The 24,834-nt window shown below is 40.8% G+C and overlaps 1 protein-coding gene across 1 annotated transcript in view; it reads left to right on the top strand.

Moving 5' to 3' along the window:
* Positions 1 to 24,834, top strand: part of LOC311003924 (receptor-type tyrosine-protein phosphatase mu-like) — a 171,614-nt gene that overhangs the window by 109,942 nt on the left and 36,838 nt on the right. Inside the window, exons 17-20 of the mRNA XM_083995836.1 lie at positions 821 to 857; positions 4,430 to 4,504; positions 10,442 to 10,574; positions 14,220 to 14,252. Of these exons, the coding sequence (XP_083851962.1) occupies positions 821 to 857; positions 4,430 to 4,504; positions 10,442 to 10,574; positions 14,220 to 14,252 (278 nt within the window). The remainder of the gene's footprint in view (positions 1 to 820; positions 858 to 4,429; positions 4,505 to 10,441; positions 10,575 to 14,219; positions 14,253 to 24,834) is intronic.

Raw genomic sequence — 24,834 nt, 5'->3', positions numbered from 1 at the left:
ACACACACACACACACACACACACACACACACACACACACAGTTTAAGTGGAGTGAAGACAGGTTTAGCAGCCAGTGACACTAATTGGCTGTACGTATGTGTGTGTGTGCATGTGTGTGATAATTGTTCCCTCTTACACACATGGAGATCGCATTGTGCTGCGTGTTAATTATTGACACTGGGAGATTTAATTGATGAGTGTCTTGAATATTGCAGTAACAGTAGTGCTTTTTACTGTCACCACACCACAGAGACACGCCATCACCACCGCTGCTGCTGCTAGTGCTGTCTGCACTGTGTGTGTGTGTGTGTGTGTGTGTAGATATGTGTGTGTTAATGCCAGAGCAGGCACTGATCCACAGCCATTTGCCTTCTGTCTGCTCTGATGGATGGATGGATGGATGGATGGACGGATGGATGGACGGACGAACGGACGGATGGATGGATGGATGGATGGATGGATGGATGGATGGATGGATGGATGGATGGATGGATGGATGGATGGATGGATGGATGGATGGATGGATGGATGGATGGATGGATGGATGGATGGATGGATGGATGGATGGATGGATGGATGGATGGATAAAAAACACAGAATAAGACGTAGATCAACAAATACACGTCTATACAGCAAAAAAGAACTATGAGCTGAGGTCTTGCTGCCACTTGTTGCCAGAGCATCATTAGAATTTCTGTTGACAATAAATGTTTGTATATGCGTGTGCGTTTGTGTATATGGTGTTCTTGGAGCAACTGTGACAGCTAATATGTCAGTGTTGGTGTTGTCAGGAAACTAATTTGCTTCTCTCTCTAACAGGAAACAAAGATTGACTGTGTGCGAGTGGCAACTAAAGGTAAGAAAATGTGTTTTTTTTATATTTAAATTTGTAAAAGGGTTTTGTTTATTTAAGGTCTCCATTACTTTCTATGACACGTTTTGTTCTCTTTTATTTTGAAAGTTTCACACTCTTATTTTGAAAGTTAATGAACACTATTATTCTGCATAATTTCCTGTTCAAAGGTTTATTCAAGAAAATGAAACATGTTTCCGTGTATAAATTAATTTTAAAAGACGTGAAAAAGATGTCGAGAACTGATATTTCAAAAGATGAATCATTTTTAAAGCTGCAGAGTCTATTTTTGAAGCAAATGGGTCGCTGCTTGAGCCCTGAGCTCTGGACTCAATAATAGCTGCTAGCTAGCCAGGCAGCAGCCAGTCCATTCTGAGTAATGGGACACATATGGCATTTAACTGTTGGAGCACTAAGCTAATGGTTAGCATGCTGGTCCCATCCAGACGTATAATGGCCATATAACAGATGGCTGCTAGCTCCTGACACCTTTTGTGCAACCCCGTCCTCCAGTAACAGGACGAGCTGATGTCCTCCGCAGAGACGTGGACACATGACGCACTCGGCTCAGCTCTACGCTTATGCTAGGCTAACACCAGGCTAATGACCGGGCCTCAGTGGTCGTCCAGAGAGCTGTTTAGCACCCCAGCTAAACAAGCTAAAACACCACTATCTCCCCTGATGAACATTCAGGATTATGACACACACACACACACACACACACAAACACACACACACAGTAATTGTCTGCTCTGGCTTTAATCAGCTTTTACTGGAGCACAGTTCTAGTGGCTAATGACACCAAATGCTGATTGGTTGTGTTGGTCCCCAGACACCTGTCAGTCATGCTGCAGCACCCAGATAGATCTACCCCCCCCCACACACACACCCCCACCCCCACTCTATTGCCATGTCAACACCCACAGTGAGTGGAGCTGATGTGAATGTAAAAGAGAGCTGAACATCTGCTGAATGTAAACCGGGCCGTTGAACAGAGGAAACGCAGCACTTTCTGAAATCATCAGGTCTGAATACACACATCCAGAGCCACAGTCCCACTGAGTCCAAGTCCTGGACCACATCCTTCTTATCAGGTCAACTAATCCAAACTAACATGATGTTATCAGGATGAAATTGTCCTGTTAAAGGGATAGTTCACCCAAAATTGAAATTTCACTCATTATCTACTCCCCCTCATGTGGACTAAGGGCTGGGAGAAGTTTCAGAGTCCTCCGTGGCTTCTCTGAGTTACAGGGGGTCTCGGCGTAGCAGTGCATGTCCATATAACGGTTGCAAATGGATACCAACTGTCTTTGTAACAAAAAGACACACCAAAAAACATCCAAATACCTCCATGCTGCTCGTATGTAATGTCCGTCTTGTATTGAAGCCCCGAAATGCGAAATTGTCCCGAAAAAAATTATATAAGTCTATATTTCAAGCTTGTTTAGCGGAAGCTCCTCTTCCCGGTTCGTCAAATTTGGACGAACCAGGGTCTGTCCTCTTTCCAGTTCGTCCAAATTTGACGAACCGGGAAGAGGAGCTTCGAGAAGCTTCCGCTACAAACAAGCTTGAAATATAGACTAGGCTATTTAATTTTTTTTGGGACAATTTCGCATTTCGGGGCTTCAATACAAGATGGACATTACATACGAGCAGCATGGAGGTATTTGGATGTTTTTTGGTGTGTCTTTTTGTTACGAAGACAGTTGGTATCCATTTGCAACCGTTATATGGACATGCACTGCTACGCCGAGACCCCCTGTAACTCAGAGAAGCCACGGAGGACTCTGAAACTTCTCCCAGCCCTGAGTCCACATGAGGGTGAGGAGATAATGAGTGAAATTTCAATTTCGGGTGAACTATCCCTTTAATCTTCAATTGAAGATGGTTGAGGTTGATTAACCGTGTGTTTTTCAGACTGATGTCTATTAATGATGAATCATTAATGTTACTAATGAGTATCAGGGTCATCACCTCCTGGTCGTTACCTCAGACTGTAACAGTTCAGTCTGAACCCTCTTGGCCCTGATCCAGCTCACTGTCAGTAAACTGCACTGCTGCGTTTAAGGACTTGTTGCTATGATAACAGCTCCACGTGGATTTTATGAAGAAAAGCTGTTCTGTTCTGTTCTAACTCTTCTGTCTGCAGCTGACTGTGGATGACCTACTAATGTCTTGATTGATTGATTAACTGATTGACAAGCTTCTCTTTCAGGTCTGTGTTTTGAACTGCTCTCCTGTAAATCCCCACAGTCGTTGAAACCCGTAATAGATAATACAACATTAATTAAAGATAATGTCAGTAAATGGGACAACACTTTATCCTTATTTAATATTCATAAGCTCCATTTGAACATTAAACATTAATCTTTATGTAGGTTTTTAAAGATTGTATTTATTATTTATTGATTAAGCCTCTTAACTCTTCCTGCAATGCTTTAATATTAACAAATAGCCTAATCAATAATAAGATAATCAGCTAAACTACTCCTCTGACATAATGAAGAGGTCAGAGTTAATTATCTGACTGGGACTCCTGTAGGTCACAGGTTTTACTCACATTTATCAATGTATGTGTTTATCAGCAGAAAACAATACATTAAATATGATTTATTGATGTGAACTTTCTAATCAAGCACATAATCAGATAGGATTGTTCATTATTTATACCAAACAGGTGAGATGTTATAAAGATAGAAACAGTTTTATGAAATGTCTTCTTCTTCATCTTGTAGATTATTGTGAATAATTATTTGTTCTCGACTAATAAAGTTAATTATCTGAACAGCTGCAGTCTGATAATTAGACAGTCACATTGCTGGCTGCTGACAAAAACCTGAACCTGAGCTCTGCTGTCAGAAATACCAAGAACTAACATTTAAAATAGAGCTGCAACTGAAACCAGCTTCCTGTCCTTCTGTCTGAAAAGGCAGCATCTGGTAGCCCACCAATCACAGTGAGCTCCAGAAGTAAGCCACCAATCAGAACAATTTCAATGTGGAGAGTGTGGAGTTGTTGACAGGAGAGTCTGATCATCTGATTGGAACCTTTTCACTTTGAAGAGCACAGTTGAGTTGTGAGTCTCTGGGAGGTTTGGGATGTGGTTCCTAAAGCTCCCAGAGACTCACAGAAACTGAACTGTGCTTTAAAACAACAAAAATGTCCTTCTTTCAGGGAAAGGTTAAATGTAAAGAGTGAGGACAATTTAAACAGTTTGTTCAGACGAGTTCCCCCTTCCGTCCCCCACTCTATCTGTGATGTCATCCTCTCCTGTTATCAAGTCCTAAATTGTCAGAAAATAATTACAAACAATGAACAATTATTTAAAAATGATAAGTAGATTTCTATTCTCTTTACCTGCAGCATACATATTAGGATTACCCTTTCGGCACTGGTACCAATGATGTTGTCATGTGTTTTCTCTGTCAGGAGAGCAGGGCGATGCTGCATGATACTAATATTTCTGCTTCAGGACCAAACCTCTGCTGCAGTCTGTCTCTCCCTCTCTCTGTTTACCTGTCTCTCTCTGTTTACCTGTCTCTCCCTCTCTGCATGCCTTCCTGGATCAATAGCTGCTATAATCGTCACTCAGCTCACCACGCCCTACATTCGCATCGCCCCGGCAGCTGGCGACAAGCAGCTAACAGGTCAGACAAAACACAACCGGGATGGACAGACACAACAGACACACTTATACAGATGGTAGAGGACACTGATGGGACAGGTTTAATATCATGTACACAGCTTCTTTTTCCTTTTTTTTTTTAAAGAAAAAGTCCCCTTGGAATTACAGCTTAGTTTCTCTGTGTTATTGGTTCAGTTTTAATCCTGTATCAGTTCACCTGTTGTCAGACTGTAACATCACTCAGTCAGCTGTGATCCGCTCCTGTCTGCAGTGTATCATTATGTAGGCTATGTATCATTAATATCATTATGCTCATGACCGGATCACTGAGATTCTGAAGGAAACTTAAGGGGAGACACTACGGGTGAATAGGGTAAAAAAAAATGTATAACACATATCACCATGAAACTTCCCAAGTTTATCACTTACATTAAGACAAATATTTATTGTATTACAAGTTTTGTCAAATGTTATGTTTAAATATGTAAATGAGGCAATATCTGATGAAATATGCACAAATTTGCGTACATTTCCAGAACCGAAATCTGAACAATGGATGAAGCCACTTTCAAAATTCTTGTTTTATTTTGTTGACATATTAGAGTCAGAAGTTTTTACAGAGGGGGTTTTGGATATCTCTTTTTATCACTCTTTAAATGAGAAAATACTGTCACCAGCCCAAAAAAATTCAATTTGGCCATGTTTTTAGGGATAAAATGTTGTATGAATCAGGCTTTGAATGATATATCAACAATCCCCTCTCTAAAAACCTTCAGAATATAGACAGGAATCAAACTGGAAGGTTTGGTGTCTGTAAGTGCTGCTGAAGTTGAGATTTCTAGCTCAGAGTCTGAGGAAAAACTCATTTTGAGAAAACGGCCTTTTAAGACTTGTACTGTAAAATTCCATAGATTGTTAATGTAAATCATACTTTTATGATTGGTTGCTGATACGGAGGAGATGACACATTTTGGAGTCCACATCATTGTTCAGGAGAGAGAGAGCTTTACAATGATACCTGACATGACATGGGTCAGATAACAGACACAGCACAGTATGTCAGAAATCTACGAAAGAGACAAAATGAAGTAAAATAAAAACCTTAATGTGGATGTTCTACCATTTCTTTTGACTTTTCGGAAAGAATACATGTTAAGGAAGAAAAATAGCCCAAAATCTCAAAATTGATCAGTGCATGAAAAAACAGGGGTTTTGCCTGTAGTGTCTCGCCAAACGGGAAGATTCTCAATGAGGTTCTGCAGCTTCTGTTTCTCTGGTTTCCAAGTGGATTTGTGGAGCTGATGCACAGGAAGTGAAACAGCAGAGTGATACTGTAGCAGCATGTTGAGACTCAGGTGTGAGGTCAGGCTCAGGGTTCAGATCAGTCAGGATACATGAGAACCATCGTTTTGTTCCTGCACTGTGTGTGCGTCAATCTCATGTTTTGTTTTGTTTTTTATTAATACACAAAAGACAGCAGAACACACACACACACACACACACACACACACACACACACACACACACACTTTGATTCACAGCTGGCTGAAAATTACATTTAAATATTTACCAGCCTAAAGGTGGAAACTTTCCTCTGACTGTTTACCCACACATAAATATACATCATGGTGTGTGTCTGTGTGTGTGGGAGAGCTCGTGTCACCAGCAGGCCTAAAACACTCTGAACAGCTGTTCGCTGTGTACACACACACACACACACACACACACACACACACACACACACACACACACACACACACACACACACACACACACAGACATAATACACAAAGACACATTAATACACAGACACACACCTCCCACTCAATGTGACTGGCTGAAGCCCTGAAGCAGAAAACAGCTTCACTTTCACATACAAAACAGCTTCTCTGTGGCCTACTGTGACACACACACACACACACACACACACACACACACTCACACACACTAACACACAAACACACACAAAGAAATTCAGTCTTCAAAGCAGTGTTTTGATAGCTTTTAAACTGAAAACAGCAGCTCTTACTCTGCCTCCAAGGGGGTGTTGGCTCAGAGAGTGTGTGTGCGTGTGCATGTGCGCGTGCATGTGCGTGAGTGTGTAATGAAACTGAGGTAGCTGACGATAGTGGATCTGGTCTGACCTTGAAAGGACAAAATACAGAAACAAACTAATACTGGAAACTGGTTCCATTAACTGCTGCTGTACTGGCCACACTGGTTCTGTTACAACCAATTGGACTGAACTCAACTAATTAGACTTATTATAGGGATGTCACAATTACTTGTTTTCACAATTAATCGTGGTATTAAACGCCACAATTAATTAATCGCAACGATTCCTAAATACCGTCACTTCCCAAATGAGATTATGTCAGAACCGTATCAGCAGATGTGCGCCAAAATAAAGGTAAATGCACAGATACTGGTCCATTTACCTAACGTAACATTGAACTGGTAGGAGTTTAAATGTCCGTGTGTCTTTTGTATTAAAAAACAAAAAACAAAACAAAAAAAAGACTAAAATAAATGTAAACATTTGGTATAGATGACAATTTATGACCTGAATAATTCAAACACTTCCCCTGGGCGATTAATAAATGGTCATATATTAATAGACACTTGAAATATTTTGTGTAAACAATGAGTAATGTTATTATATTTTGACTATATTTGATTTGACACATTTATAGTGTTGTGAAATTAATTAATGCGTAATAAGCGTGATAATCCTAACACCGTGATTATTTCTGACAATAGTCAATGTAAAAAAGAAAATGTATAATCATGACATCCCTATCTTATTACACTAATTAGACTGTCAATAGCTGGTTAGAACTCAGTAAACTGGTTGGAATGGTAACAACTGGTCAGACTGTAGAACTGGTTTGACTGGTTAGACTTGGATGGATCCTATATGTTATTTTGGCATAGCATGTATTTATGTATTTGAATCGTACAGATGATGTAATTAAAAGCGTGGAAACTGCACATTCTCCACTGAAGCGGAACAAGTGTCACCAGCTTACAGTCCAACACGCTGGAGTTATGGATGAAGAATAAATGTGAGCAGACAAGCTGCCAAATAAGCCTTAGATAGATATAAAGCACAACTTCTGGTGAGGACTTTCACAATAAAATCACAGCAGAAACAGAATGCAGAATGTAATTCTTGCTGAAAAGACCATGATTGATCATTTTGCTACATTGCAGAACTGGTTACACTGGTTACACTGGTTAGAGCTGGTTAAACTGGTTACACTGTATTGAACTGGTTAGGCTGGTTAGACAGGTTTCATTTATGCTTTCATTCTCTGAAGCCATAAACCACACACAAAAGAGGCAGGGTGAAAAAGCTGTTTCTACTTTTCCATTTATGTCATGACCAGTTTAACACACACACACACACACACACACACACACAGTGACTGATAGCTGTTGTCAGCATCTGATTGGAAAAGTGTAGTAGGTCTAAAATGACACATTACACAGCTCAACAGCGACGTCGTGTCCTGAACGTTTCTCATCTACCGAGTCATTTGGAAGGATATTACACCTGGACACTCGTTCACACACACACACACGCACACACACATCCACTTACACACCCTCACGGAGCAGGGTAATGGGTTTTTCATGGCGCTGACATCCCATCACATTATTCAGTCAGAGAAGGACTCTGCTCCGTCCCTCACATCATCTTCACCTCGTCTTCAGTCTCAGGCTGCTGCTCCTCCTGCACACCATCATGACACAGATGTAACAGCTGCATCACATCTCATTTGTTGTGATGAAGACAGGAGCTGCTTGACTCCTGCAGTATGGAGCATCTACGGCCCAGAGTTACCAGAGTTACCAGTCTTACCAGTCTTATCAGCCACAACACCTGACTGCATTACTAAGTCCCACTTCACTTAATTACACATAACTGGGTTAGAGTTAATGGTCAAAAGACAAAGAGTGGTAGATAATGTTAGTGTTGGTGTGAACTACTAGTTTAGAGTGGTGAATGGGTAGTTACTAGTGGTGGACAGGTAGTTAACACTGGTGAATGGATAGTTACTAGTGGTGGACAGGTAGTTAAAGGTAGTTAATACTGTTGGATAGATAGTTAAAGGTAGTTAATTATGTTGGGCAGGTAGTTAACAGTGGTGGACAGGTAGTTAACAGTATTGGATAGATAGTTAACAGGTAGTTAACAGTGTTGGACAGGTAGTTTACAGTGGTGGACAGGTAGTTAACAGGTAGTTAACAGTATTGGACAGGTAGTTTACAGTAGTTTACAGTGGTAGACAGGTAGTTAACAGTATTGGACAGGTAGTTAACAGTAGTTTACAGAGGTGGACAGGTAGTTTACAGTATTGGACAGATAGTTAACAGTAGTTTACAGCAGTGGTAGTTTACAGTGGTGGACAGGTAGTTAATAGTAGTTTACAGTGTTGGACAGGTAGTTTACAGTGGTGGACAGGTAGTTAATAGTAGTTTACAGCGTTGGACAGGTAGTTTACAGTAGTTTACAGTGGTGGACAGGTAGTTTACAGTAGTTTACAGTGGTGGACAGGTAGTTAATAGTAGTTTACAGCGTTGGACAGGTAGTTTACAGTAGTTTACAGTGGTGGACAGGTAGTTTACAGTATTGGACAGGTAGTTTACAGTAGTTTACAGCAGTGGTAGTTTACTGTAGTTTACAGTGGTGGACAGGTAGTTTACAGTAGTTTACAGTGTTGGACAGGTAGTTAACAGGTAGTTGACAGTATTGGACAGGTAGTTTACAGTAGTTTACAGTGGTAGACAGGTAGTTAACAGTATTGGACAGGTAGTTAACAGTAGTTTACAGAGGTGGACAGGTAGTTTACAGTATTGGACAGATAGTTAACAGTAGTTTACAGCAGTGGTAGTTTAGAGTGGTGGACAGGTAGTTTACAGTGGTGGACAGGTAGTTAATAGTAGTTTACAGCGTTGGACAGGTAGTTTACAGTAGTTTACAGTGGTGGACAGGTAGTTTACAGTAGTTTACAGTGGTGGACAGGTAGTTAATAGTAGTTTACAGCGTTGGACAGGTAGTTTACAGTAGTTTACAGTGGTGGACAGGTAGTTTACAGTATTGGACAGGTAGTTTACAGTAGTTTACAGCAGTGGTAGTTTACTGTAGTTTACAGTGGTGGACAGGTAGTTTACAGTGGTGGACAGGTAGTTTACAGTAGTTTACAGTGTTGGGCAGGTAGTTTACAGTGGTGGACAGGTAGTTAACAGGTAGTTGACAGTATTGGACAGGTAGTTTACAGTGGTAGACAGGTAGTTAACAGTATTGGACAGGTAGTTAACAGTAGTTTACAGCAGTGGTAGTTTACAGTACTTTACAGTGGTGGACAGGTAGTTAGTTAACAGTGGTGGACAGGTAGTTTACAGTAGTTTACAGTGTTGGACAGGTAGTTAACAGGTAGTTGACAGTATTGGACAGGTAGTTTACAGTAGTTTACAGTGGTAGACAGGTAGTTAACAGTATTGGACAGGTAGTTAACAGTAGTTTACAGCAGTGGTAGTTTACAGTGGTGGACAGGTAGTTTACAGTAGTTTACAGTGGTTGACAGGTAGTTTACAGGGGTGGACAGGTAGTTTACAGTAGTTTACAGTGGTGGACAGGTATTAACAGGTAGTTAACAGAAGTAACAGTGGTGGACAGGTAGTTAACAGGTAGTTAACAGTATTGGACAGGTAGTTAAAAGTAGTTTACAGTGGTGGACAGGTAGTTAACAGTAGTAACAGTATTGGACAGGTAGTTAACAGTGTTGGACAGGTAGTTAACAGGTAGTTAACAGTAGTAACAGTATTGGACAGGTAGTTAACAGGTAGTTAACAGAAGTAACAGTGGTGGACAGGTAGTTAACAGGTAGTTAACAGGTAGTTAACAGGTTAGTGGTGGATGAGTTATCTGATGAAGCGACTGCTGACGTTTCAGGAGCTGCGACCAGGAGACCAGAACCAGACCAGGGGAATCAGTCGGATCACACGGTGAAGATCGCTGGAGCCATCGCCGGCATCCTGCTCTTCATCATCATCTTCCTCGGAGTCATCCTGCTGATGAAGAAGAGGTAAGAATGATACACACACACATACACAGCACATGTCCAGTGAATTTGTTTGTTTGTTTGTTTGTTTGTTGGATGACTGCAGTTATCTGATGTCTATTTTTTGCAGTATTTATGAGTCTAAGAATTATATCTTTATTATTTTTTGATAATAACTCCTTCATTCAGTTGTAATAATAGATAATCTACAATCCAACCAAGTGTTTTCACCTAATTACACGTCATAATGAAATAAAATAATAATAATGCATGATGCTCTGGTGTCCTGGTCACCACACCATGCTTTAGACTGAACATTGTATAAATCAGGTCATATTTAAACCTCGGTTTTTCCCTTTTCCCTACGCTGTAGGTCAGGTTTGATTTCTTAATCCTAGAGTTTAGAGATTAGGGGTCAATAATTCATCAAGCCAGCCAGGTGAATTTCACGTCACATTCCTCATTTAAAGGAACAGTACACACACTGCACTGGTACTGTAACACTGGCCTGATTGTCAGGACACATGTGTATCTGGACTTTAGATAAATGAAGTCACATCAAAGCCACAATCATTTCCACGCACACTCAGTGACAGAGAGGATGATGAGGATGAATAATGGAGCAGATTGTAGCTGTAATCACCATTAAACTGTATGTGGACTGGCTTTATTCTTCAACATCAAACACACAGCCCCGCTGGGACACGCACACCCTAATATATACACAGCATACACACATGATTTATCCTCCACACACACTCACACACACACACACACACACACACACACACACACACACACACACACACACACACACACACACACACACACACACACACACACACACACACACACACACACTTAAACACAGAGAGAAAAGCTTCTGTGTTTGGAGAACGTTGAAGATGAGAGAGAAATTTAGATGAAAGAGTGTTTTATTCTTCTTTTTCCAGAGTCGACTTGAGCTGAATGGCTTCAGGCTACAGAGAGACACACATTTATATTTCACACACACACACACACACACACACACAGTGTGAGTGTTGGTACAACGTGGAGTCTGAGTTGGACTCGTCTGTCGGGTCGATTGAGCTCTGAACTCTGTTACAGATATTAGAGAGAGGGAGAACGAGAGAGGCGGTTGTTCGGTGTCTAATGAGATTTTTAATGTTGACAGGGTGTGTTTGATTTTCACTCTGTGACAAGACGGAGGTCAGACTCATTACAGCAGAGTGAGAACAGGAAGCTGCAGATTGGAGCTGTGTTTGGCTGTAGGTTGATCAGACAGGACATAGAGCAGAGCCTCTCTGTCCACAGCTGCAGGACAGAGCATCACTGTGATGGCTGGGTTTCATCTGAAAACACTAGTTCCTGTGGGGTGTTTTCAAAGTCCCATTAACAGCAGTTGAATCAGCTGTGATGAGTCTGCAGTGTATCATGATGTTCAAACAACTATCCTCGGATCACTGTGAAACTGGAGGGATCTTAAAAACAGGAACTCCCAGTGAAGTTCTACAGCTTCTGTTTCTCTGGAGCTTTATTCTGAAAGGACATTTAAAGGGACAACGAGGAGTTTCTATTTGGTTATAAAAAAGTCTCACGTGGATGAATCTACGTTACAAACACTTGTTAATGGGCCCATTTTTGATAAGTATATCATTTTGTCTCTATCGTTATTTTGTTATTATTAGTGGTGGCGGAAATGCTGGTCGAGCCGAGGCTCATAAATGTAGTGTGAAAACGCTTCGCTTTTCCAAAACTCCTCGTTGTCCCTTTAAGATGATATAATATGAACCCCTGACAAAATCTATGGACTCACTTCTCTTGGAGGATCTCCATTCAACTAACACAAAACTATTTTATTTAACCACTTAATGTTGTGACTTTGCAAAACATTCCTCAACAAAATTAAATTATTTTTTGTAATTAATGGCACACTTTCTACAGCTCAAGCAGAGGAAAAACTATGGAATGAATAAAAGATGAAAAGATGAGGAAAAAAGATATGGAATTACTTTCTAATTTGCATTTCTAAACCAAACACCTGCACAAGATTAAATATGCAAATTAGCCTGCAGTTGAAAGAGAATGCACGCAGACCTTAACGAGCTGTTGCATCTGACTGATTGACAGGAAACATGGCCCCAACAAGAGAGCTGTCAGTTGAAACAATGGAAAGGATGATAAAACTCCTTCAAGAAGCTAATTCAACACAGAGTGAAGCAAAAGAGGTCGGCTGTTCCCAGTCAGCTGTGTCTAAAATAAGAGCAAGTGCAGACTGGAGGTAGGGAGGACGGTTGTAAAAGGGAAACGTACAGGTCGACGCAAAGATGTCAAAGCATCAGGACAGAAAACTCAAAGCAGTGTGATTGTGACCGAACTCAGAAATGAGCTGAAGAAAATGGATTTACACACAGAAATGTTAACAAAAAGCATAATTAACACGTCAACAGAGGAGGACAAGATCAGAGTGAGCAAAGAGAGGCCGTCATGGATGATTGAATGAAGGTGATATTTAGAGATGAACCGTGAATCTGCATCAGACAAGGAGAGGACGCTGGAACTTTTGTTTGTTGCTGTTCCAATGAAACATAGAAAAATGAAGAAAACAAGCAGTTTCCCAGAGTCAGTGATGATACAGGGTTGTATGTAGGGGTGGGAGAAAAAATCGATTCACATAAATATCGCAATATCTTTTTTGACGATTTTTAAATTGATTTTTTTTTTTCAAAAATCGATTTCTTTTTTTGGGGGAATTTTTTTAAATATTGTGCAATGTGCATTTGTTAGCCTTTTTTAGATACAGAGAGTACAGGTTTTGAAAAGGGTTTAAGTTCACTTCATAGTGGAGTATGTTAATTTATAGAGAATAGAGAATACTTTATTCATCCCTAGCAGGGAAATAAAAAAAAAAAGATATATGATTCAACTGCATTATAGGCTTCTACAGTATTTGTGTGCAGATAAATGTTAAAAATGCAGACTAAAAATCAAGAGAATCGGCAATATCGTAGAATCGCAATTTAAATCGAATCGCCATCCAAAAAATCGTAGAAGAATCGAATCGGGAGAAAAGCATATCGTCCCAGCCCTAGTTGTATGTCAGGTAAAGGACCAGAGGAGATGGCAGTCACTACCTCTACAGTAAATACACAGGTGTACTTTGGAATTTATTTATCAGTTGAGCGTAGATTTGGTGAAGAAAGAGCCATTTTCAGGATGATAATGCTTCTTGTTGAGTAATAATAAGAGATGAAAGTTTGCTTCAGGAAAGGGAAAACAACTCAGTAACATGACCAACAATCAGTGCTGATCTTAATACTATTGAAAATGTATGGTGGAAGTATATATAGAACATATGTAGAGGATACAGACTCACCTCAGCTTTAAATCCAGTTCTCACTAATGTTCTTGTGTGTGAGTGTGTGTGTTTGTTGATATCTGTCTTTCCACACTTCCATCTCGTTAACCAATCAGACCCCTCCCCTTCACACTATGATTGACACCTTGTACCAGCCAATCACAGCCCTCCACTCCTCCACCTCCACACAGAATGACTGAACTCATCTGTTCTGTTGATTAATCTGTTGTTTTTTCCTTTTTCTGTTTTTCTGTTTTTTCTTTCCCTTCATTTCATCCCTCCCTCCGCTCCGCCCCCCCTCCACTCAGACGAAGAAACTCTCACTCCTACACTTACTACCTGTAAGTAACCTGTGTGACCCCTCAGCCCTCACCTGTGTGACCTCTCACCTCTCACCTGTCACCTCCATCTAAGCATCACACTCTGAATGTGTCCTGACTGTACCCCTCTGAACCTAAACCTGATCCCAGACCCCAAACCTCTGATCCCTGACCCTCAACCTTTGATCCCAGACCCCATACCTCCGATCCTGACCTTAAATCCATGATCCCACACCTTAAACCCCTGATCCCAGACCTTAAACCCCTGATCTCAGACCTTAAGCCCCTGATCCCACACCTTAAACCCCTGATCCCACACCTTAAACCCCTGATCCCAGACCTTAAACCCCTGGTCCCATACCTTAAACCCCTGATTCCAGACCTTAAACCCCTGATCCCAGACCTTAAACCCCTGATCCCATACCTTAAACCCATGATCCCAGGCCTTAAACCCCTGATCCCACACCTGAAACCCCTGATCCCAGGCCTTAAACCCCTGATCCCACACCTTAAACCCCTGATCCCATACCATAAACCCCTGATCCCAGACCTTAAACCCCTGATCCCACACCCTAAACCCCTGATCCCAGACCATCCCACACCCTAAACCCCTGATCCCAGACCACAAATCTTGGATCCCATACCCTGGGGTGTCAAACTAATTTTAGTTCAGGGGCCACATTCAGCGCAATTTGATCTCAAGTGGGCCAGACCGGTAAAATAAGAGCAAAATAACCTATAAATAATAACTCTTAACGTTTCTCTTTGTTTTAGTGCAAAGAAGTACATTATTAAGATGTTTACATTAAATTAACTACCCTTTTACAAAACATGTTATGAACAACCTGAAATTTCATGAGAAAAACACATGCAAATTCAACAATATTATGCCACTTCTGTCTTTAATGTAGTTTTCACACTTGTCAAATTCATCCCACGGGCCGGACTGGACCCTCTGGTGGGCCGGTTTTGGCCCACGGGCCGCATGTTTGACATCCCTGCCATACACTGATCTCATGCCCTAAAACCTCTCCTTTAACCTCTGATATTGACCTTAGACCTAAGCCTGTTTGTTAAGTAACCTTTGACGTTTGGTATTCTAGTCTGATGAGTTCCCTCCTTTTCCTGAACAAACATACTGTTCATGCATCAGATTATAGCTCAAGATAACTGGCATTTTTATTCCCAAGACACCAACAAACAATGAACACGACACAAAACTATACAACAGCACATAACTAAATAGATAACCAAGCAAAGTGTCACAGAACATCAGTGAGTTTGTCCCCTGTCCCCTGTCCCCTGGCCAGACTGCTCCACTGATCTGAGCCTGGTACAGAGCGACTGAACACAGAGTCATTTAGTGGAGGAGGAGGGGGCAGCCAGACTGTTAAAAACACTGAAGTGAAATATTCTAAACAAGGAACATTTATATATATTATTATTATTGTTATATATTTCTTACAATAATTGTTTCTAGATGAGAACAGATGTAATGAAATTAGAATCAGTCTCTCTCTCTCTCACGCAAAGTTTTATGATTAACTTATATAATGTTACAGTAACTAAATGAAACCACTTTAAAAAAAATTTAAAGGAGGAAATTAACAAATTCAACTGAAAGTTTATAACATGACATAATTAAAAGTTGAATTTTATTTTACAGTTAAATCAGTCATTTTAAGTTGAAAAGGTGTAAAGGCCAATACTAAAGAGATAATTACACTGATCTGTAAATACACATTTTTTTTAACATCATATGTCATATTTTGTGTGACTGAATCTTTTCTATCTCAAAGTTTTGCTGATTTAAAATGTTTATGTTTTAAATTACTAACATTTCCATGCCAATTATATAGGACCAAAACAGGAACCCTGAGGAACACCACAGCTAGCTACTGACACCATCACTGAGGGCTAACTTAGACAGTTGATTAGTCTAGTAATTAGATTTGTCTCTCTTGTATTGAGTTCATTCAGCCTGTGTGCTCTGCTTCCATTTGATGGTCATGTTGTATTTAAAGACGCCTTTTTGTTTAGTTTGAGTGTGTTACTGTCTGTCTTTTTAAAGGCCTGACTATGTAGTGTTGTGTCTCAGCACTGTGCTTCATGTTGACTGTTACTGGTTATAGAAGCAGAGGAGAGGATCAGTGTTTAGAGCGTCTGACGGCAGCATCTGTTCTCAGCTCGTCCTGTGGCATTAGCTGGTTCAGCTTCAGTTTCACTCACATGGTTTTTAGTTTCCTCCAGTTTCCTGCTTCATCTCTGAGGGTTTGCTCTGCTCCATCATTTCAAGGTGGATCAGAAAATAAAGATATAAATATTGATCCATAAATACCGAGATGGAGCAGAGAATGCTGCCTCTCCCTCCAGGTTAGGATTGAATTATCTGAACCGACGCCTCCTCAGGGAGACAGGAAGTGCTCACACACTCCTCCTCAGGTCACAGTGTGTGTGTTTATATGTGTTTGTGTGCGTGTGTCTAACAGCTGCATTACATCTGTACACACACATTAAACTGGTGCTTGTTTATGCGGTCTTTACCTACAGTTACATTCAGATGAGACATGAGTCTGATTCACCTGTTCACCGGTGGCATAATACAGAATACTAACCCTTCAGGGGCTGTTAGCTGTTGGCTGTGCAATATTCACTGTGTTAATGTCAGTGTGGATTCTAAGAGCGGCGCACACACACTTGTTACCTTTCAGTTCACTGAGACAGAAAGCTCAACACGTCTCAGCCAGATTAAGGTCCAAAAAAACAATAAAGTTTTACTACACACCTTTAATCTTAATGTCTTCTGGCATCTCAGAGCCGCATTTTACTGCAGTAACCATGGTTACAGGGGGTTACTCATATTGATAATCAGTTTATAAATGGATTTTGTCCTAGACGTCTCGCAATGGCAATGACTTAGCATGTATTAGTTAATATTAACTTCATATTAACATTAATGCAATAGGGAGACATGATAGGAATAAAATACAGCAACAACTCCTGATGGGGTACGGAAGAGGATTAGGGCCACTGTGGAAATAAAATCTGACTTTCTCTTTCTCAGAGTTGTGACTTTAAACTAAGAATAGGCTTTATGCAGAGCTCCACTACTTCCTGAAGTTAAACAAGCTCCTTTATTTCCTGTCTTACATTATTGGACAAACTGATTAATCCAGGTGTATCTGACCATTGTTGTGACTACTGAGGTCAGAGTCTGCTTCAACTCATTCTTAATTCTGACTCGTCTCCTCATCACTGTCATGATCTACTGTTATTGGCTGACAGGTGGAGAAAGTGATGGTCTGGGTCAGAGAGTCTGGACTAATAGGGCTGCAACTAACGATTATTTTCATTATTGACTAATCTGTTGATTATTTAAAGGGATAGTTCACCCAAACTTGAAATCCGTGGCTTCTCTGAGTTATAGGGGGTCTCGGCGTAGCAGTGCATGTCCATATAACAGTTGCAAATAGATACCAACTGTCTTTGTAACAAAAAGACACACCAAAAAACATCCAAATACCTCCATGCTGCTCGTATGTAATGTCGGTCTTGTATTGAAGCCCCGAAATGCGAAATTGTCCCGAAAATAATTAAGTAAGTCTATATTTCAAGCTTGTGAACCGGGAAGAGGAGCTTCGAGTAGCCACGGATAACTCTGAAACTTCTCCCAGCCCTTAGTCGACATGAGGGTGAGTAGATAATGAGTGAAATTTCAATTTTGGGTGAACTATCCCTTTAAACGATTAAAGGATTAGTTGTTTGGTCAATAAAATGTTGAAAATTATCTGTCAGTGTTCCAAACCACAAGATGACATCCTCAAATGTCTTGTTTTGTCCACAAACCAAAGAGAGACTCAGTTTATTGTCATAAAGGAACAAAGAAACCAGAAATATTCACGTTTAAGAAACTGGAATCAGAGAAATTTTACTTTTTTTCTTAGAAAAATACTCAAACTGATCAAAATAGTTGACGATTAATATAATGTCCCGGACTCGTCAAGTGACTCCTGTCTCTAGACCTGGACATGAGTGTGTGGATGGTTCACACAGACAAGGAGTCCGTTTTATGTTCCTGAAGGAGGCTGACAGATTTAGAGTGTGAGTCTGGGTGTGTGTGTGTGTGTGTGTGTGTGTGTGTGTGTGCGTACAGTGGAGCGGGGTTAATAGAATTAGCCGACTGTAATAAACCTGCCTGATCAAATGACCGTTACAAGGAGAGAGGATACACCTGCACATAAAAAGACACACATCAACACACACACATCCACGCTCTGACATCCATTATCACTAACCGTATTGCCCTGTCACTCATTAGATTAGCATAGATTAGCCTTGACATGCAGTGTGTGCGCGCGCGTGTGTGTTCATGTTAAGTGCTGCTAAATCAATCAACCTCTGACACCTTACTAATGATGTCATGACATACACACACGCAAACCCACATAAACACAGACACACGCACGCACCCACACACACACACACACGGATCAGATTTCCACTGAAGCCTGATAGGAAAACATAGAAAAGCTGTTTTTCTGCAGCAAGTTCAGTTCCTGCTCTCTCGCTATTCACTCGCCCCTTTTGAAGGAGTGTGTGGGCACTGGGGGGTCAGAGGTCAAAGGTCAGGACAGCTGTTTGGAGTCAGAGAAGTTGGCTCTGCAAGAGAGACTCTCTGCTTTAACAAGATAATACTGAAACATTTAAAGGTTCTTCATTCAATTCAACAACAAAAAGGATTGAATGTTTTTAATTCTGCAACATCAGTGTGTTTCCATCCACACGTTTTTATTCGCATTAAAGCCCCACTATGTAACTTATTTGGCTTTTTATTAGCAAAAATCAAATATTGCTTTCATGAATACGTGTTTCACTGAAGTGGAATCACACCCACATACAAATGAAAGCTTTCTGGTACCTTAGAATGAGTTGTTACAAGTCGTTACAAATACATAAGTGGGCGACGCACTGAACCGAGGCGGCCATGTTGCATCGCCATTTTTTACGTTGAGTGGCAGCGTGACCGTAGGTAACCATAGAAACTGAGCGGAGCTATGGGCTCGGCCTGTTAAAACTGTCACCACTGTGTAGTGTGAGGAAGGACGGAGGCACTGGTGTTGCATTCAGGTGCAGTCAGGCAGACGGCCGTCGGCAAACCAACCGGATGTAATTTTACTCCACCAGAGAAAGACGGTAAAACAATACCACATCACCATGACAACATATTGTCACGCCTGTATTGTTTTGCCTGGTGCTGGTGGACCACTTGTTTACATAGACGCTTGTTTATCCTGTTACATGCAGCGTCTGTTGTCTGTCTGACGTCTGCCCCATTTCACCTGAATGCAACATCAAGAATACGTTCAGATATGCAACCACACCGCTAGATGGGGGGAATTCCTACATATTCTACCTTTAAACAATATCGAATTTAAAATTATTTATGGAGTAAATATCATGAGTATCGATACGAAGTTAATACAGTCGATCTCACTGGATTTTCTCTTGATCGATACAAAGTTTATGATGGAAACAGTTCTTTGTCGGATAAATATGAGTTGCGATCATGTTTTATGTCAATTCTGTTACGTATTCCAGCTGTTAAAGACACGGTGGAGTAAACAAAGAAGGATGCAGGTGAACAGGCGCTGCCGATCACACACCACAGGTGACAGGTTCCTCCGCTGTCTGTAGGATTTGACACGGCTGCATCTGCATTAAAACGCTGTTTACACGCCACTGTCTCCTGATGACAGGCATGTCGCATTATAAACACCAGCTTGCAGCTTAGAACTTAATATAATATTATAATAGCATGCGTGCGTATGGCTCAGTGGTTTCCAGGCAACGGCTCCCACAGCCCGACCTCAGATAACCGGTTAAAGATGAAGGATGGATGTTCTTCTATTTTGCGATTTAGTACAAGAATGAATGGAAACACTTTAAATTGTAAGAAAACAATTCGATACAGCAATATGATCACAAAACAGCACATGACGTCATTACGCACAGCTTTTTATTGGATTTAAAGGTCTGAGATGGAAACGCGCTTGAACCAGCGTTATTCGTAATAATTCTATCGACATGTGGATGGAAACATGGTTTCTGTGCTGGTGTTTCCTTTAGATTTTGTGTTTCTGAAACAGAAAATATTCTGGAACTGAAACATTATGAAACAGAAATATTCATTAACGCTCTGAAATGGAAATGTTTAGACACATTCTGAAACAGAAATATTTTAAGATAAACTATTCTCAATTAGAAATGTTGAGAAACAAAGATGTTGGGAAAAGTTTAGGAACAGAAACGTTCAGACATGTTTAGAAAGAGAAATGTATAGTGAAGGCACTGTGAAACGTTGAGGATAGGGGTGTCTAAAAATCGATGAATCGATTTATATTCCTACGATCCAACTGGATCGATCTGTGCTCAGCAAGTTGGCCTCCCTGGCGACATGGATCGATCTAAAATCGTTTAAAACGGGAAAAAATCGATTAAATCGATACTAGGAAATTGCACATTGGATTTAAGCACGGCAAACTTAATATGTTTTTTGTTTGTTTTTTATTGAGCTTTTATTGTAAAAGACACACGTTAAACCAGCCATAGGCCATAGTGTGTGTGTGTGTGAGAGAGAGAGTGAGACTCACAGTCTCTCAGTTGAACATTTTGCAGATGGTTTTAAAAGATTGCACTAATGGTAGCCTATGCATAGATATAAATAAGTAGAAAAGTTATTCCTGTGTGTCTCTTGCTATAGTGTTATTAATAATTCCTTTTTGCTGTTGTGAATATCAGAATATACTGTATTTGACACACCTGTGAGCTTTTCAGCTACCGCTCCCTTCTCATTGTCTTCAAAAACTGTCCAGTACCCAGGTATTTATTTCATAGTCGCACTGCTGAATTTTTGGCTAAAAAGTTACTGAATCGATTCCAAATCACTGAATCGGATCGGATCGGATCAAATGAAGAAATCGTTACACCCCTAGTTGAGGAGCATTTAGACAGAAACAGTCAGGTGTTTAGAAATGCTCAGAAACAGAAAAGTTTGAAAAGGTTCAGAATCATTAAGAAATGCTCCGAAACAGAAAGCGTTAGGAACAGAAACGTTGTGAAAGCTTTTAGAAAAGAGAAAGTGTTGCGAGGGCTCTGAACGGAGCGTTTTTGTTGTATCAAGGAGCAGACGGCTTTTTACAGAGTGTGTGCTGCAGATGTTTGTGTGTTCAGGTCTGAATCAGAGAAGAAGAAACGCTGCAGGTTTTTACTGTCTCACTGAACCACAGAAGAAGAGAAAGGAGACATGAGGGGGAGGAGGGCAGCGCCTCGCCTCAGGGCGCTTTCACCGTCCTCCATCTTAACCCCGACATACGCAGCTTTCACTGATGTCTTACTTTTCAGTTTAAAAGCCTGTTTTTTATATTTATATATTTCAGTATTTTTTTTCCTTTTACATTTTCAGGTCAGGGTTAAATTCTGCTGTGTGTGTGTGTGTGTGTGTGTGTGTGTGGTATGTGTGTGTGTGTGTGTGTGTGAGCAGTCGGACAAATGGATGTTTTTTTCATTCACACTGGCAATAGAGAGAAAATACATCAAGCCTTTAAAATGGACTGAGTGTTTTTTCCGTGTGTGTGTGTGTGTGTGTGTGTGTGTGTGTGTGTGTGTGTGTGTGTGTGTGTGTGTGTGTGTGTGTGTGTGTGTGTGTGTGTGTGTGTGTGTGTGTGTGTGTGTGTGTGTGTGTGTGGACATTCAGAAGATGGGAGATGGACAGACGAGAGGCTGAAAGGATGTTTTTGTGGCAGTGGTTATACAAGATGATGGTTGGAGAGATGAAAGAGGGAGAACAGAGGTAGAGATGAATTTAGATATGATGGAGAGTTGAGTCAGGACAGAGGGAAGAGTAAACACTGTGTACAGACACACACACACCGCTACTTTCAATATGATCAATATATCATCAGCTCATGTGAAGCATCATCACAGGAAACAACCTCAAGTAGGCTAAACAACCACAGACTGGGGATTAAAGGGATCATTGAAAAAAAAAGTATATTGATAAGAGTATTGATAAGATCTGACGTTATCATCTCTGCTTTCAGAAATGGAGAAAATAGATGATCTCCCAAAGCACATTCTGTCCATGAGTGTTTTCACTCACTCAGTTGTGAGGTGAGACCTCTCTCTCTCCCTGACCCTGTGTGTGAGGCATTCACTGAAAGTCTGTCAGATACAAATGAGAAAATGAATAACTGACTCTTTTTTGTTGTTGTCTTACAACATCAGAAGAAGTACAGATAACAGTACTGGATCGATGAGCAGCATTGATTAGAGGTGGGGTAAAATGATTCACACAGGAATCACAGTTTCTATTATTCGGGATCAAAGCATGTGAGAATTAACACAAAAAAAGGGCTCTCTAGGTTGAAATCCATGTGGTTTTACAAGCTGTTCCCTCAGTTGTCTTCCAATGTTGTCATTAGTTTTCAAATTTGCATGATACCACCCCTATGAGTACCAGTAGAAGGGGCGGGGCAAGCAGTGGTTCATTTGCATTTAAAGGGACAGACACTGAAAGCAGCCGTTGTGAACAGGGCTGTTTAGAGAGGATGAAAAGAGCTGTGATGTTTGATCCTTGGGGGATTTTGACCGAAACATGTGACAGACATGTCTTTAAGACACCTGGGGACTATTTTAATTTGTGGAAAATGGGCAGAATATGTCTCCTTTAAATAAAAACCTGGTCCAGGTCTTTGTTTACCACTAACTACTTCAGCTTCCGTAACCAGTGATACAATTCCGCAGCTGAAGATTACATTACAGCTAGCACTGTGGCTAACAGTTACAGGCTAGTGATAGTAAACACTGGATAAACGGAGCAGCAAGAATTTTTACTGGGTCCCGTCCCATTGAAGGCGAGTGGGTGGGTCTAGGGCTCAGATAGAACATGCTGGGTTTTTCAAGTCAAATAAAGAATCATTTTTGAATCGTGACTCAATTTTGAATCGAATGTTGACCTAAAGAATCTGAATAGAATCAAACTTTTGTTGTGAACCCCCAGTATTGATGAAAGGAGTAATCGATAGAAATCATGATGGTGACACCCATCCTTATTACAGGCTCAACCCTTTGTGTGACACACGGCACAACACAACAACACAATAGAAACACAAACTGCAGCCTCCACACAGACAGGAAGTTAGATCTCTGTCATGCGATCACCTTCTCACAGCAGTTCAGTTCCGTTTGCCCAGTTAACACATTCCAGTCCAAGCTAGCTTGCTAACTGCAGCTGGAGACAGTGTGACAACTGACTCAGTGTTCATTATATCAATGATTTATTTATGAATATTACACTTGTTTATGGACAGGCCTTCAGAAATGAAAAAAAAACTGACATGAACATAAAGCAGTTGAATGAAAACATGAGCACAGCTGAGTGTAATCACACTGATGAAGGTCAGTGTGTGGATCGATGGCTTCTCCTCTTCCTCAGGGGTTCTGCAGACACACACCTACGCAGGCTCAAACAGCAGCTTAACATGGGAACAAATACATGGAACAAAAATATCAGACGCTCAAGAGAGAAGCTATTTAACAGGGTGTGTGCGTGTGTATGTGTGTGTGTGTGTGTGTGTGTGTGTGTGTGTGTGTTTGAGAGAGAGAGAGTTTTAATGGCTCATATATTGAAAAGCAGAACTAATTTAGAAATTTATGAGTGAAATTCTGCAGTTGCAGCAGAATGCTCACTCTGCCTCATCTCCTGTTTAGTTACAGCTCATTAAAAGAACTCCAGCAGTCAAACCACGTTAAAATCCAACTGTGTAATCCAACAGGACACACACAATCCACCATACTGCCTTTACAGCCTAACGAGAGGCAACTAGAGACTAAAACAAAATAAATCAGAATATGTTGTTACTATGAAATGCCTTACAATGCCTGTGATACCACCTTAACCAAGAAAACAATCCTAATACGTCAAACACCATCCTTAAAAGTTCCATGTGTCAGATCTGCCAGGATTTCAGCTTTAAATGTTCAAAAAACAAACAAACACTTAGGGCCGGATCTACTAAAGGATTGCGTGTATAAAAACGTGTGCAAACTTGACTGCAGGCGCAAAGCTGATCTACTAACCGGGCGCACCGAGGATTGCGTCTCTCAAACGGGCAAAATTGCACATGCAATCCATTTAGTGTATGCAAATATGGGCGTTTCTGTCAGAACGCGCAAAATATTGGGAGGACTAGATGCAAATTTATTTAGCACACGCAATGTGATTTACCAAACCAGGAAGAGATTGCGGTGGCAGTTTTTGTGTCTTTATTTAGTACGTTTGAAAGGCAAGTCTTAACTGGCACAGCTTTGCGCACAAATAGCTGCGGATACTGAATTAATACGTTCCAGGGCAAAAGCTCTTATATCTTTCGCGTCTGGGTGATTCCAGCGCAGTTTTTCAGGTGTGTTAAAAGTCAAACACAAGTCAATTTTGGTACAACTTTTCTCTTGTGGAGTAACGAGACGTTTGCTGTCGAGCTCGTAGCTTTTCTTTTGGACAGGTGAGTAACTTCTAATGTTACCTCTTTAGTGAAAAGCATCATCA

This window comes from Trachurus trachurus (assembly GCF_905171665.1).
Source record: "Trachurus trachurus genome assembly, chromosome: 20".
Taxonomy (NCBI): domain Eukaryota; kingdom Metazoa; phylum Chordata; class Actinopteri; order Carangiformes; family Carangidae; genus Trachurus; species Trachurus trachurus.
This window is presented reverse-complemented; position numbering and strand designations above follow the sequence as displayed.